At 44.1% G+C, this 16,767-nt stretch overlaps 1 protein-coding gene across 4 annotated transcripts in view; it reads right to left on the bottom strand.

Moving 5' to 3' along the window:
• Nucleotides 1-716: 716 nt before the first annotated feature.
• LOC101933507 (cytochrome P450 2K1-like) overlaps nt 717-16,767 on the bottom strand; it is a 31,673-nt gene continuing 15,622 nt past the window's right edge. Inside the window, exons 6-10 of one of the 4 annotated variants that reach the window (XR_010599362.1) lie at nt 12,938-13,079; nt 9,771-9,955; nt 9,396-9,537; nt 3,815-5,284; nt 717-2,182 (exon numbers count right to left, since the gene is read on the bottom strand). Coding sequence is in view for 2 of the 4 variants with exons in the window: in XM_065587509.1 (XP_065443581.1) it covers nt 5,097-5,284; nt 9,396-9,537; nt 9,771-9,955; nt 12,938-13,079 (657 nt within the window). In the remaining 2 variants the exon portion in view is untranslated. Of the gene's footprint in view, nt 5,285-9,395; nt 9,538-9,770; nt 9,956-12,937; nt 13,080-16,767 lie in introns of all 4 variants that reach the window. The other 3 variants (XR_010599363.1, XM_065587509.1, XM_065587508.1) reach the window with 3 other exon arrangements.

The raw sequence follows: 16,767 nt of genomic DNA, 5'->3' as shown, positions 1-16,767 counted from the left end.
GCAACATGGCATTCTTGGCAGATCAGAGATAGGGGATGCAACAACACACAAGATGCAAACCAGGGTGGAGCCATGCAAGATACTAATGGATAATATCTGGGGTCAGATCCTCTGTTGGTGTATAGGGGCACAGCTCCATTGAAATAAATAGTTGCCAAAAGAATGTGTGTGCTGGAATAAATCTATGCGGGACCTTCCTAACATACAACCTGCCACTGGTGTGATAGTGCACCGATTTAGCTAAACCAGTGCAACTTTCTGAATGGGTATTCTACATCAATTTAAACTAGGTTTACAAATAAATGAATAATACGAATGGAGAGGGAGAATGGTTCAGTGGCTAGGGTAATAGCCGAGACGTGGGAGACCAGGGTTTAGTTTACCGCTCCACAACAAACTTCCTGTGTGACCTTGGGGGTGTCATGTAGCCTTTCTGTGCTTCAATTCCACATCTATAAAGTGGGGATAATAGCACTGTCCTACCTCACAGGGGGCTTGTGAAGATAAATACACTAAAGTGATTGCAAGGTACTCAGATAAGACAGTAATGGCCACATAAGTACCTAAGAGCAAGCGAGCGTGTGCTTGTTATAGTAGATCAGGGTTTTTCATTTTAAAAGATCATCTGTAGAAACTACATAGCAACCTATAAACACTCTCTATATATTATGATCAGCTCTTTCAGAATACATCACATTATTCATATTAACCCAGACTTTAAGTGCAGATAGAAGCTTTATTTATAGGACAAGATACTCAACTTTTGAGATGTTAGGTGATCAGAACTGATTATTTAAACAATATACATTTATCACTGCATTTGAGTTGATAGAAGACAATAAAGACATGCAAATGTTAGCTTCATATTGACTATTTTCATAATTAGCTAAGGAAACAGACTTTTAATAAATTGAATACACTGGCATCCTTCTAAAATCCTTTTAATGTACATTTCCCCAAAACATAGTCTTAGAACTGGAAGAGAAGGAAGAAGAGGTTTCACAGAATCATAGAAGTAAGGACTGGAAGGGACCTTAATAGGTCATCTAGTTCTAGTCCTGTCCCCTGCAAGCAAAGCAGGACTAAGTAATAACGAGACCATTTCTGCCAAGTGTTTGTCTAACCCGTTTGACAGCCTGAATGACTTAATTTCCAGACAGAAAGAAGAATGATGGTTGAGAATTGGGAATGGTGGAAAATGGGGGAGAGGGAGGTGCACACAGCCTATGGCATGAGGGGGAGAATAGAGAACCCTGGTATGGGTGGTGTAACCCAAAAAACCCTCAATGCCAACTGGCAACGGGGTTACAAACATATCTTGATCCATGTTTGGACAAGTTTGAAAAACTCGGCCTTACCCTCTGCCTCAGTTTCTCTCTTTCAGGGCTTGTCTGTAGTAGGAAAATAAGTGTACTTTTAACATATCAATAAATGTTGCAATCCTAGTGCAGAGATAGCTACGTGTAGTTATAACACTTGTTAGTTGGTTGAGGTACAAACACTAGTGAGACAGCTACGCTTGCCATTTTCCTGCTTGGCTGATCTTGTGAAGGCAGGGCTGGATTAATGCATAGGCAAGTAGGCACATGTGTAGGGCCCAGATTCATAAGGTGAAGCAAACCTAAACAGTGCCGTGAGCCCATGTGTCAGGTTACAATGCCACTCACTCAAATTTGGCCTTACTGCTTCTACATCATAACAGAAGGGAGGCCAGGCCAAACCTGAGCAGTGCTGTGACCCTGTGGTCACTTAAGGCCCAGTGATGGGGAAATCCAGCTCTGTGTGAAGGCCTTACACTTGACTTGACATTTCTCTGTCTGTATCACAATAATCAATTCTAAAATTTCAGGGACTATTCTAGGCGTCGATGGTCAGAAATCCATTGATTTTGGGGGATAATAAAAACCAAAAGGGGGAAATGGAAGACATATGAAGTCCCTGCCAGCTCTTTATCACAGCCACAGACTCAAACACCTCTGCAATTGTCTAGCGCTCAAACGGCTGGCTGATGGCTGACTTAGTGCTTTCTAGTATAAGGATACCCATTTCTCTTAACTCTACCCATCCTCCCAATAGAATTTAACATGGTGACATCTGGAATGACTTAGCCCCCAGACAGAAAGAAGAAGAATGGTTGGGGTGAAGTGGGGATGGCAGGAAATGGGGGTGTGCAGCACACAGCCTTTGGCAGGAGGGGGAGAATAGAGAACTCTGGTATGGGGGTGTGACCCTAAAACCCCTCAATGCCAACTGGGTTACAAGCATATACTGATCTTGGTATGTACACTCTGGTTCACCAAAGAGTATCATGGAAGATCTTAAATGAAACCAGGGTCAGGCTGGCCATTAATATCATTGTGAAATGCATGCACAGATACTATGTATCTGAACACAGATGAAGGATTGTAAGAATTACACAAAGTATGTAACAGCTAGAGAAACACAGCAGAGAACGAACCTTTGTCCTAAAATACACTTCAAAGGCCTGGGGGGAGTGTATTTGGGGAGCAAAGAAGATACCTTGGCATCCTGCACCTAGCATGTAAACGGACAGCGGGTTTACATTCTTAAAAACTGGATCACAACCAGGCTTGGTGAAATGCTGCAAAAGACATTTGGGGTGAGATAAACTTACTTAGATTGGAGGTTAGCCTGGCAAGTTAAGTTAAGTTTAGCCTTTAGAAAGCACGTTATACTTGCTGGCAGAGGCAATGTTTGTGGGTGCAGGGGGGGGCATCCCCCCAAGATTGCTCAGTCACATGGTGCGGCCAGGCCCTCTCCCTACACAGTAGCTGAGCCAGGGAGCTGCGCCGGGGAGGGAGAGGCAGAGGCAGGAGGAACAACTGGGAGCTGCTCAGAGGGTGATTTAACTCTGCGGAGAGGCAAAGGAAGTTGGAAGCTGCTTTCTCATAGGGAGGGTGGGGGCTGCTTTCCCTAAGAGGGAGGGCTGCCTGGAGAGGGGGCATGACTTGAGCTCTTCCTGGGCTCTGCCCCTCCCGCCAGCAGACACGGGTCATCTATGCTTGCCCTGGTATTAAGTGCTGACCATGAGTTGAATCAAACAAGCTGGTGTCTACGCTGGCCACTTGGGAACAGCAGACCCGGTATTCAGTGGCTAAGGCACCACAGGGGAGCACGGTGAAGGACTGGGGTGCAATTGGTAACCTGCAAGGCAAAATGAGAGCTGCATAGCCCAGCAGAGAGTGCTTGGGTAGCTAACAGAAAGCAGGGCTCAGGGAACTGGCACCCAGTTAAGCATAGGCAAGTCTCTCTCTCACTGGAGGCTGGGGGAGGGTAATAAGGTGACTCACATTCCTGGGAACCCCACAAATCATCACAGGGAGCATGGGGTGAATGGAGAACACAGAACCCCTGGCGGGAGGCAGATTAGGGAACCCTGGTAGGGAGGGAGGGGGAATGGGGAGTATGGGTGGGAAAGGGGGGGGGGAAATCAGGGCACACACAGAGCCCTTGCCATGGAGGTGGAGACTGGGGGACCCTGGACTCAGGGAAGGGTGGCACACAAAGCCCCTGGCATGAGGGGAAGGGGGGGGGGGTTGGGAATGGGGCACACAGTATCCATGGTATAGAGAAGAATGGGAGGCATAGAGGAGAGTGGGGGTGCACACAGACCCTTTGCCCTGGGGAGAGAATGGAGGACCCTTGAAAGGTGGGAGGGAGGCATGGGGGGCACACAACCTCTGATGGGGAGAGAGATTGGGGGAAGCTGGTATGGGAGAGGGGTGGGGCACATAGAGCCCCAGACATGGAGGGGAATGGGGAGAATTAGGACATGGGGTGCATACAGAGCCACTGTGGCAGGAGGAGAAAATAGGGGTCCCTGGTATGGGAGGAGGGGGAATTGAGATTCACAGAACTTCTAGCATGGGGGAGGTTGGGGGGAGTTGCAGGAGGTCCCTGACAAAGAAGGGGATGGGAGGGTGCACAGAAGGAGCTTGTGTGGGGAATGGAGGGATACCAGGAGCCGCTAGTGTGTGCAATGAGCTTCTCTTACACAAGGTACAACACATGTGATCCCCTAGCGTAGACATAGTTTCAGAGGTCAGGGGCAGCCCTGGTAGTGCAGAGGTTCCTTTTTTGGTACTGAAAGTCATCACCACACCTCCCTCCGGAGCAGACTCCTCACTTCTCTGAGGTCCCTTCCATCGAGTTGGAAATCACCAACGTACGGGGTAATAACTGCTGAAGATGCAGGGTCAGCATCTGTGGAGATAGCAACATCCAGGGGATTTCGGTGCAGAGGACATTGGACCGTGTATTCTGCATCAGTCTGCTGTTTCAGCTCCCGCTCCGGTGGATGTTGCCTCTTGGTTGCACAGTAATGTGTGATTTTGTGAATGGCCAAGTTCTGGGCTAGGCACGGAGGCTCCTCTGAGGTTGTACAATGTAACGGGTAGTACAAGACTCTAGTCCCAGTTACACCCATGCAATCTTGCTAAAGTCATTGGAGTCAATGGGGTTGCCCATTGGTGTAACTGCGGCTAGGATGAGGTCCTAACAAATCAGGGGTCAAATCACAGCCAAAGGCCAGTGCACGGCAGCGTACCAGGGAGAGCCTGAAGATACACATGAGTAAGGGTTAGTCTACACCACAACGGCTTTGCTGATATAGCTAGACCAGCGTAACTATACCAGCAAAGCCCTGTAGTGGAGATCCAGCATATGCTGGCAAAATGAGTTATTTTGCCATGACACTTAAACCACCTCCCTGAATAACATCAAGTAGATTATCACAAAGGGGGGGGGATAGCTCAGTGGTTTGAGCATTGGCCTGCTAAACCCAGGATTGTGAGTTCAATCCTTGGGGGGGCCACTTGGGGATGTGGGGCAAAATCAGTACTTGGTCCTGCTAGTGAAGGCAGGGGGCTGGACTCAATGACCTTTCAGGGTCCCTTCCAGTTCTAGGAGATGGGATATCTCCATTTATTATTTACAAAGACTCTTCTCTTGGTATAAACTGCATCTACATGGTGGGAGGGTGTTGCTGACATAGCTATGTCAGGCATGTGATTTTCTGACTATCATACGTATATCTGCCAAATTTTGTAGTCAGACCTGGCCTAAAGCAAGGAGCTCTAAGAACGTGGCTCAGCACAGATCTTATGGGGCATTGGGGGGGTGGTAAACCCAACCGCCGGGGTGAGGTCCAGGTCTGAGCTGGTAACTCCAGGAGGAGGATGGAAAGTGAACCGCTGCAGGAGGCTTGTAAAGAAGAGGAAGAGCTCCATTTTGGCAAGAGTCTCGCCTGCACAGATCCTCCGACCTGTAACGAAATGCACAACAAATAACAGTTGCTTGTTTAACTCTAAGAAGGAATAAAAACCACAGCACAACTTCTTAGTAATACGGGGTAAATCCAGAGTTTAAACATGGATTTACTTCAAGAATACATAGCTGTGACTTAAAACAGGATTTCTTATAAATAGACCTACTAGTAAAAAAAATGGAAATTGATTATATTCTAAACCTTTCAATCGGAACAAATTTAATCTTCAAATATATTACTGGTGCAGCCAATAATAGTTTTTTTTTTAAATAATCGTGCAGGTCGCTATTCCAGGAGAAATTAAAAAAAATCTCAATCAAGTAAACAACCCCCACACCTTTTTTTTTTTTTAATATTTAGGGGTTTTTTGGTTTTATTTTTAATTTACCATTTTCAGGGTTTTTTCCCCTCCTTCATTTTCAGTCATGAGGTTGGATTATTTTTTGTTCTCCAATGCCTCTTTTTCAGAATTGAATTTTTTAAAACAAATCATTTTGACTTTGTGAAAAATTTCATTTAAGAAAACTGCAACTTTTGAAAAAAAAAAAAAAAAGAATCAGTGCAAAATGTTGTGAAAAACAGTCTGCTTCAAGACTCCACAGCATGAAGTTGCTTTCAAAATTTTTGTGATTATTTGCATAGGCTACAGGGCTAGCCTGCTTGCTTACCTATATATCTTTTCTTAGTGTTTTGATGGTTTTATTATTATCGGTTTATATTAAAGTAGTTTGTCTGTAATGCAAGGGACCTACAGGCCACATCCTGTATGTTGAGCTAAGGCAAAGTTAGCATACGTATGTCTGGGACTTTCACCTCCTAGATAGATAGTGATGAGTTAAGGCATGACGTCCATACATGGCTGCGACCTTTAACATAGGTAGAGAAAGGATGCATTGAAGCAGGTTGGCATAGGGTGCTTTCCTAAGTTCATACCCTCTGTAAACTTTACAGGTACACCACAAGGAAAGAATCGAAATAATCAGGAGGACAAAAATAACAAAGGTGAGAATGAGCTAATGTCATTAATATGTATGTATATGTCATCAATACGTACAAACATACCAGCCTATGGAGTAAGTGTACCCCAACATTTCAGTGGGTGAGGAAACTAAGTTTGGACATAGAAGGAGGGCTCAAGCACCCATGCCCTATACGAGGGGTGACCCACCATGCCAAGGAAGCTTCTGGGTTGGTTTTCTAAGTTTTCAAAGATCCAAGCTTCTTAGTTCTTCGTTTTATTAGTCTGTGAGGTCTTAATTTTAAGTTTTAAGTCAGTTAGTTCAGTAAAACTCTAAGTTAACTTCAATAGCGCTTAGCTCTAACTTCTTCTATCCTCTGCACCTCCCACTCAAAAAATTAAGGAATCTGGACTTGAACTCTTTTGGCATGCCAGAGGCTAGGCTGGTCAATATAGTAATCAAAAGTTGTATAGTATATAATACTATATGTATCTTTAGAATAATAGTATTGCATTTATAACTCTGATTTTACCATTTGATTAGTATTCAATTATAATTCTATTTATCTCAATAAAAGTCTTTAAGATTACATTTGTCTCAGTGTGAGCGTCCTGTCATACCCCCAAGGGTCCTTTGCAAACTCTTTGTAGTCTGATCCTGGCACAAGAGCCTTATTATCTTCTGATCAGATTAATTGGCGAGCCTATAGCCCATACGATCCAAATTAATAAGATTAACTCCCTAAATCAGGCAACATTTGCAAACAATATTTTATCAGCTCTAGTCAAAATCGACATCTCAAACTGCACCCACAGACCAAGAGCACACACCACAGAACACTGGGGCCCTGTGATCAGGATGAGAAACTCCACTTACACAAACTGCCACAATTTGCACTTTTTTCAGCTTCTGAGTTGATTACGATGTAACCTCAAAGGGGTCTGTCTACACTGCAATTAGACAACCCTGGTTGGCCCAGCCAGTTGACTCAGGCTCACGGGGCTTGGGCTAAAGGGCTGTTTAATTGCAGTGTAGACTTTTAGACTCAGGCTGTGGGACCCTCCTAACTAGCAGATTCTAGAGCCTGGGGTCCAGCCCGAGCCCAAACGTCTACACCACAATTAAACAGCACATTAGCCAAAGCCTGAGTCAGCCAGCATAGGCCAGCCACGGGTTTTTAATTGCAGTGTAAACATACCTAGATAGGCTTCAGTTCAGGACAGTGCTTAACTTTAAGCAAGTACTTAAGTCCCATTGAAGTCAACTGATGATCACCTTAATCAGAGCCATAGAATGTATCGGAGTAGCCTAATAGTGAAGTGACAAAGGCATGGAAAATTAGCAAGATCCTCGTTAGAAAAGAATGATCACAACCTTGCAGCTAGGTACGGGCGGATAATAACCCATCTGGGTTATAGCTGCTATATACAATCACAGAAATGTAGGGCTCGAGATGTCATTGTGAAACTCTATACTTCAAAGCAGCATCCTGGAACCCACATATTCACCACTGTCTTATAATTAGGATATGTTTTGTATACAGTATGCCTTGTGAGGTATCATTTAAAAGTCTTGGTCTGTTGAAATTAATATCCTGTTGGACTGTATGTGCTGTCACTGTATGTGACATTATGAAGTTTTGCAAGGTGTGTGTTACTGAAATATGTTGTGAGGTCGGGTACACCCACAACCAGCCTTTCAGATACAACAATGAAGTAGACAGACAGCGGTTGATGGCTCATCAGCACCCATCAAGGAAAGAATCCACTATCCCAGAAACTGTATACAATGGAGACTTCTCAGAGAGCACGTATGCAATGGAGACTGTTGACCAATGGGGACTGACTGATCCCCAAGTCACAGCATAGATCTTTCCAGCAAGCTGGAAAAACTATAAAAGAGGGGAAGTGATATCACCCCTTGGCCACACTCCCCCCACAACTCAACACCTGGAAACACATCTGGAGGACAAAGACAGAACTGGGGGAGGGTGGTCCCAGGCTGGAAGGCAGTCCCAGCCTGTGCATTGAGGATCTCTGACCTGCATGTACCCACTGTTAGGCTGAGACACTGCTTGATTCAAATCCCGTTTAGTTTGTAGAACTCAGACTACAAATTTATTTTTGTTTCTTAAGTAACCAACTTTGATTTCTATGCCTGCTATTTATAATCACTTAAAAATCTCTCTCTCTGTACGTAATAAATCTGTTTTATATTTTATACCTCAGTGGTTTGAGCATTGGCCTGCTAAATTCAGGGTTGTGAGTTCAATCCTTGAGGGGGCCACTTAGGGATCTGGGGCAAAATCAGTACTTGGTCCTGCTAGTGAAGGCAGGGGGCTGGACTCAAAGACCTTTCAAGGTCCCTTCCAGTTCTAGGAGATAGGATATCTCACTTTATTTATTTATTTTATCTCAGCTCAGTTTACAAAGGCTAGTGTGTGTCGTTTCCCCATCGAGGGAGGGGCAGACTGAATAATGAACTTACAGTGGTCAGGCTTCTGACCAAGGCAAGATGGTACAGTTCTGGGGAGCTGGGGGGAATTGGCTGGAGCCTCTCTATTGTTGGCTCATGAGTGGCTGGGAGAAGCATTCATATAACTCAGTTAGGTATGTCCCTGCCTGTGGATTTCTGTGTAAGTGCAGTACCTGCCAGAGGTTTGTGGCTTGACAACAGCATCACAGAGTGAGAGGGATACCAAGTTGGTGGGACAGAGGGCTCAGCGGCTCAACAGTCCAGCTTGCACCCCGGGGACCCCATCACAGTAATCTAGTCTATCCCCCACCACAGTCAGGCAGGACCAAGTATACACAGACCATCCCTGACAGGTGTTTGTCTGGCCTGTTCTTAGAAACCTCCACTGACGAGGATTCCACAACTTTATTAGGGAACATTTGAAGACAGTTATCAGGTTCCCCTTGATATATGATCATTTAAAAGCAGTTGGGACTCTAACAGCACCCTCAAGTTGCAAATTAGAGTACCCAATGGTGCACATGTGCTTTCAGCAGTAGCACAGTCTAAAATGGGAGATTATCTCACATAAGGGGGAAACAGAGGATGAGATTTAAAGACTCACAAGTTTATGTTATAGTCTGTTGATTCTTGGCTATCTAATCCCCACAGCAGTAAATGAAAATAGAAAGTACCTGCTGAAAAAGGCATGAAAGCCTCTTGCTTTACAAACTTTCCTTTGGAGTCAAGAAAATGCTCAGGACTGAATGTATCTGGTTTCTTCCACTGAGATTCATCCTGCAGTACAGAGGCCAGTAAGGGGATGATGTAAGTTCCCTGTAAATCAAGTCAGTGGAGTTATTCCATAGGTCAATATGGTCGCTTGACTATAGCTTGGTATAAGCATTTAAGCTACAGTAAGTGAACGAGGCTATGGCAAATACTGCCACGGGATTTCCAATGCGATTCAACATGAATCCATGAACCAGGACTTAAAAGGGTCAATCAGCTGAACCGGGACTTTAACGATGTCGCAGAACACAAGAAAAGCAATGCCACAAACTGTTCACCTTTGGAATAAAGTAGCCTTTAAGAGTAACATCCTCAGTAGTTTCATGAGGCAAGTCCATGGGCAGGATATTAGCGAACCTCTGAATTTCATGGACAACTGCATCCGTATACGGCATTTGAGTTCGATGTTCGATTCGTGGCTGGGCTGATCCTATAACTCTTGCGATCTCTTCTTGGACTTTGCCTGAGAAAATATGATAGAGATCAGGATTCAGTTATCTCCAAGAAATGCTGCTGTGCATTGTGGCTTTGAGAGGTGCACAAGCGCATGTTAAAGTGCTATTGTAAGCTCTCCAAAATCTGTCTCTTTCCAGAAATAACGGGGTACTGATGATATTAGAGTTTATAAACATTTATTTGTCAATATCAAAACTAAATAGAGAACTTCTGAAAACACAGGTAACCTATCCTATTACTTGGCTTGCCAAAGAATAATAGACAGTCATTTAAACTAGAGCTGGTTGCAGAAACTTTGATGGCACATTCTGTTGGAACATGTTCTTCTGTTAAAACTGAAATGCTTCATGAAATCATGTCAATCTGCTGAAATTTTGTTCTGGAAGAAAACTGGGGAAAAGTACGTTCTGGCAATGTCAAAAATGGCACATTCTTAACATTTTTTCAGTGAAATATTTTGATTTTTTTTGGTCTGAAACTACTTTGTTTAGCAATTTTATTTTTTTGTATTACATGACATATTTTATATGATAATATAATACAACATTAAAATGTCAACTTTTGACATGAAACATTTTGATTTTGTTGAAACAAAATATTTCAATTGCCCCAAAACATTTTTTTTTAATTTTCCCCTATGGGGGAATCTCAAAAGCCTTCATGAATGGAACTTCCATCTTTGCACAGTTCTATTTTTAAACTATCAGAGCACTTACAAACATTAACTAGTTAACTTCCCAACAATCCCGAGATGCATGAGTACTATTGTTCTCATTTTCACAGAGGCTGGCAAGGCCACAGTCAGGTTCAGCATTCAGGAGTTCCTAGCACCCAGGCCTGTGTTAGACCACTAGATCATGCCCTTCTGTACTTAATCAAACAAACGGGAATGGGCTGTGGGCCACTGTGAAATAAAATCTTTACTAATCACAGATGAAACAGTTTTCAATGCCTTTGCAATTGAGGCTTCCCTGTTGACTCTGTCAATTTCATGCATGAAGGAATTTTCTCATGGTGTCCTGAAGCAGCCTTCAGGCAAGAAGCCACCAAGTAGAACTGGAAAGGAATGATCCTGTGAATGTCAGAAACAGAGTTTGAGATGTGCAGGCAATGTTTTTGTGTGTGGTGATTATAAGAGTCAAAGAGAAAGGAGTTAGGGGAAGCAACTGAAAAAGTATAAAAATAAAACCAGCAACCACAAAAAACCTGCTTTATTACAGAACCAAACTCTGGGTCCTCCAGAACATAGGTGGCCAGAGTTTGACCTCACCTCATTGTAATCAGGAGTAACTCCATTGAGACCAGTGGAGCTGTAGTGAAGTAAATGAGAGCTGGTGGTGTGTGGTCTATATATGCAAGTCATGCCCAACTTACTGTGTGTTGCCCAAAGAGCTAAAGATGTTAATATGACCCTGTCACTGTTAAACATTAAAGAGTGTTAAGCAAGGTTTGGAATTTGGTATACAGAGGCCTTGGCCTGCCTAGTACCATGGCAAACACATTAGGAAATTCATGCCAATGGTTATAAGTGTATTGATTGAAATATACACAAGGGAAAGAATCAAAACAAGGCAAAAACCATTGCAACTAAAATGGAATGATTATGCAAAACAAAAAATGAAAAGCTGTCAAAGTCTTTTTTTTGAGAGAGTGGTTGAATATTGGTTAAAATTTCTTATTCTATCTAACAGTCCTTCTTGGTGGGCACAAATGGATTATTTCTGTTCAATTTTGAGTCAGGAATACATTTGCTTTCCTGCTTTTGACAAGAACACACAGAAACAGAGGGGAGAGAAGAGATATGATAGGACAGGTGGGGGAAACACAGCTTTTGTTGATGTTCTCAGAATACAGGGCAGCGGGTCAGTCACACAGAGATAGATGCTTTAGGCTGGCAGGTTGGGCCATGACAGCTGTTGCTTTGCACCCCAGCTTGCTTCCTCGACCAGGAACATCATTTGGTTGGTCAGCTAAGGTCTGTCTCCTTCACTGGTCCTTCTTAGGACAACCAGAGCTGGATGGGTTGTCTCACCTGGTCATGCTGGTGCAGGACAGTGCAGTTGATTTCAGGATCAGGTGAAAAGCGCGCACACACACACACAGAGATTGTGTGGGATGGAAAAAGACACAAGAGGGAGGGGAAGATAGAACAAGATCTCACATGTATTGGGTTGGGTCCTTGCTGGGGCAGTGATGATGGTCAAGCATCCCTACTGGCGTATTAAAATCTGAGTGTTATGGTAAAAATCCTTCTGCTGCAACCGCGGGGGTTGTAGAAGGTCCTTTTTTAACTTCCCAAGTGTCTTTTTAAGGCCCACCCCAAGAGTGGCGGGTAGAACGGTCCATCCTCTCATTATTTTGTGCACCAATTAGGTCTAATTTCCAAAGTAACAATTTTGATCCATTGATTCTGGTTCCCTTTTCCTCTTGTTTACTAGTCACACTCATAACAGTGTCCAGTAGACACCTCCTCCTCCCTGTTGCAATTAATTCCGTTTGTCTCCTTCTTAAATCTTTTCTTAAACAATTATCTATAACACGTGATTGTGACAATTCATGACCCTTCACCCACTTTCCAAGGGGAGGCTCACAATTCAAGTAGGTCTGTGTGGTCTCAATTATTACAACTGTGTTCACAGTTATGACCATTTAAATTCTGCTCTGAATTGTTCTGCTTCTCAAGAGCAAAATTCTAGTGTAAGTCTGGAGCAATTCTAATGAGTAGAATGGAATAGCTCCGGGTTTACACAGGTGTAACTGAGATCAGAATCTGGCTCTAAGGAAATAAAAGCATAACCCACGGGTAAGTGATTGTTCCATGTCTCACTCTGTGCCTGATCTACTGAGGATATGGATCTGTTACAGCTCTCTGCGGTCAGGCCTGACTCTTTAGCTCTAAAGCTGTAGCAGTTTATGCTGTTAGCTCCCCAGCTTTCCTGTTCAACCCTCCTGTGCCAGTCAAGCTAGCGGCTGTCACAAAAGCACTTACTCTGAATTTGGGGGTATTTCATCATTAGCAGAAGCCCCCAGCGCAGCGTGGTGGAAGTGGTCTCCATGCCAGCAGCAAACAAGTTTTGCACAAGGCTTTTTAAGTTGGCATTATGGAAATATCCATTGGGATTACTTTTCTCCTGAAAAAAAAAAATGAACACACTAAGAACTCCAGTGGGCAGTTATAAAGTAGAGCGCTAAAACATATTTACTAAATAATAAAGTATACAGTAAAAAATAAATGTTAAAGAACCAAGAGGGCTTTGATCTGATGCCCTCAGAAACATATTGGTATCTTCTCTACTAAGGATCAGTCCTGAAAAGTGCTGAGCACTCCGGATCCAATTCACCAAAGCACATAAGCATGTGCTTAACTTTAAGCAGAAGGGTAGAGCCACTGATGCCAGGAATCAGGAATATGCTTAAAGTTAAGCATGTTTGAAGTGTTTCACTGGATCCCAGTCAGAGTGCTCATCACCTTCCACAATCAAGCTCACAGAGAAGTGCATTTTTCCTACGCAACCACAACCAGCCCGAGTGCCATAGGCTGAGGAAGCTAACATGCTGAGTGCAGTTCAATCTATGGCCTTCCAGACCTAACTAAGTCAGCTCAGGACAATTAATCCATATGTGATTGAGTCCAACCTCAGACACACATATGTGCAGCTTGCCATCTTGCACAATCAACCATCTGTACTCATGCATCTAAGCAAACAATGGAGATCAGGACAGGTGATTATTGTAACACTATTATGGTGAAATATTCTGCACTGAATTAGTCCCGGCCAGTGAAGGTTACATATGCAAAGCCTACTGGACTGTGATCCCACTCTTCTTGGTGTCAGTTGTATCTTTGCTAGAGGTTTCTTTGGCAATGCAAATGGACTCTTTGTAAACGTGCGGGACTCACCCCTGCAGCACCTCCTGCTGGTTGTCTCAGGGAATTAGCTCTTTTCCAGCCTGGGTGCCCTCTGCAGGCCGGTGTCCCACTTGTTTCCGGCCCTGTGTCCCTCTCAGACCCTGGTGCCCTTTTATCTGGGGTGCTGGCAATACCCCCACATTCTGCCTCTGGGTCTCACTTCTCTGGGGAACTCCCAACCCTCTAATCTCCACCTCACATCAGTCTGGACTATTGCCAGTCATCACTAAGCCCCTGCTCCCTGGGGCAGACTGTAGTGTAAAAGCCACTCATCATAGGCAAAGGGGTTCAGACCTGCTGCCTTTGCCTGCCTCCCAGTACCTTTATGGGCCTTGGACCAGGCCCTGCAGCCTGGGGAGTTGCCAGCCTGGAGCTCCCCTGCCTCTCCCCAGCCCTGCTTCACTCCCAGTACCCTTTCTGCAAGCAGCCAGGCCCTGCTCTCTCCCAGCCTGGAGAGAGAGCCACGTGGGCCGCTGGCTCACAGCCTTTTATATAGGCCAGCTATGGCCTGATTGAGACGTGGCCCAGCTGCGGCTGCTTCCCCAATCAGCCCAGCTTTTCCCCTGCCACAGCCCTCTCCCAGGGCTGTTTTAAGCCCTTCAGGGCAGGAGCGGGGTAACCACCCAGCTACACTCTTAATAACATTAATACCTATTTCATAAACAATAATTAGCAGATCTCAAAGTGCTTATAATGGAGGCAAATGTCATTAGACCCATTTTATAGATGGGGAGATGGAGGCACAGAGAAGCTAAATGACTTATCCAAGGTCACCCAGGAGATGAGCAACAGAGCCAGCAATCATCCAAGTCCCACCCCATTGCTTGATCCATTAAGCAACAATCATGCCCTATTCTTTTTGCTCTTTTTATACTTTATTGTTATTTGTAGTTCATTCTCTCATTCTTTTGTGATGCACATGTATTGTATGCATGTCTGGGCAACTGGGAAATAATCCAGCAACAAAGAAAAAATCCACAGGAAATTTGGTCCTTTTGACCAAGTACACCAATCTTTCTGCAAATATCTGAGATATTGACTTTTCCTGGCAAGACTATTCATAGAAAGTGCATTTCAAAGTGGCCTGCTTGTCCCTCTGCCCAAGGAAAGATCCTTTTCCCAGCCCATTGCTTTGACCATGTCACCCCTCTCTGCATCCCTCCACTGGCTTCCCCTTCTGATTGCTTCCAATAGAGAATCATAGAAACGTAGGGTCAGAAGGGAGCTCAAGAGGTCATCGAGTGCACCCCCCATGGCAAGGCAATATTAAGTATACCCAGAACATCCCTGACAGGTGTTTGTCTAACTGTGTTCTTAAAAACCACCAATTACAGGGATTCCACACATAGGCGCCGACTCTCTGTGGGTACTCCGGGGTTGGAGATCCCTCGCCTGGCCCCCGCGAAACACCGTGATTCCACAACCTTCCTACGTAACCTGTTCTACTTAACTATCCTTATAGTTAGGAAGATTTTCTAATATTCAACCTAAATCTCTCTTGCTGCAAACTAAACTGATTAATTCCTGTCCTACCATCAGAGGACATGAAGAACGATTGACCACTGCCCTCTTTATAACAACCTTTTACTTATTTGAAGACTATTATCATGTTCTCCCACAGCATCCTCTTTGCTAAGTTAAACATGCTCAGTTCTTCAACCTTTCCTTATAGGTCAGGTTTTCTAAACTTTTTACCATTTTTGTTGTTCTCCTCTAGACTGTCTCCATTCTGTTCACATCTGGTGCCTAAAACTGGACACAGTGCTCCCACTGATGCCTCACCGGTGCTGAGCAGAGCAGGGCAATGATCACTTGCCACTTACATATGACACTCCTGTTAATACATCCCAGAATGTCATTTGCATTTTTCTCAACTGCATCACAGTGTTGACTCACAGTCACTTTGTGATCCACTATAACCCCCAGATCCTTTTCTGCAGAACTGTTGCCTAGTCAAATGAGTCTCCATGTTGTATTTTTGCTTTTGATTTTTCCTTCCTAAATGCAGTTTTTGTCTTTATTAAATTTCATCTAATTGATTTCGGACCAATTCTCAAATGTATCAAGTCTTCACTCTCAAGGCCCTTCCCCACCAATTCCCACCCTACCCATCTTCTCTCATTCATTGTTAAGATGTCAAGTCCCGGCTCCAACTGACCAGTGACACCAGCCTTCATTGCCCATGTGTTATATTTTCAAACAAGCACTCTCGTGTTTTCATAGAATCATTGGACTGGAAGGTACCTCGAGAGGTCATTTTGTCCAGTCCCCTGCTCTTGTGGCAGGACTAAGTATTATCTAGACCATTCCTGAGGGGTGATTGCCTAACCTGCTCTTAAAAATTTCCAATGATGCAGATTCCACAACCTCCCTGGGCAATTTATTCCACTCTCACAGTTAAGAAGTTTTTCCTAAACCTCCTTTGCTACAATTTAAGCCCATTGCTTCTTGTTCTATCCGCAAAGGTTAAGAAGAACAATTCTTCTCCCTCCTACTTGTAACAATCTTTTATGTACTTGAAAACTGTCATCATGTCCCCTCTCAGTCTTCTCTTTTCCAGACTAAACAAACCCATTTTTTTTCAATCTTCCCTCATAGGTCATGTTTTCTTGACCTTTACTCAGTTTTGTTGCTCTTCTCTGGACTTTCTCCAATTTGTCCACATCTTCCTGAAATATGGCATACAGAGCTGGACACACTATGCCAGGTGAGGTCTAATCAGTGCGGAGTAGGGTCGAAGAATTACTTCTCGTGTCTTGCTTACAACACTCCTGCTAATACATCCCAGAATGATGTTTGCTTTTTTTTTTTTTTGCAACAGTGTTACACTATTGACTCATATTAAGTTTGTGGTCCACTATGACCCCAGATCCCTTTCCGCAGTACTCCTTCCTAGGCCGTCATTCCCC

The sequence above is a fragment of the Chrysemys picta genome, chromosome 3 (genome assembly GCF_011386835.1).
Source record: "Chrysemys picta bellii isolate R12L10 chromosome 3, ASM1138683v2, whole genome shotgun sequence".
NCBI classification, from domain to species: domain Eukaryota; kingdom Metazoa; phylum Chordata; order Testudines; family Emydidae; genus Chrysemys; species Chrysemys picta.
Note: the sequence above shows the minus strand (reverse complement) of the source record. Positions and strands in the feature narration are given on the sequence as shown.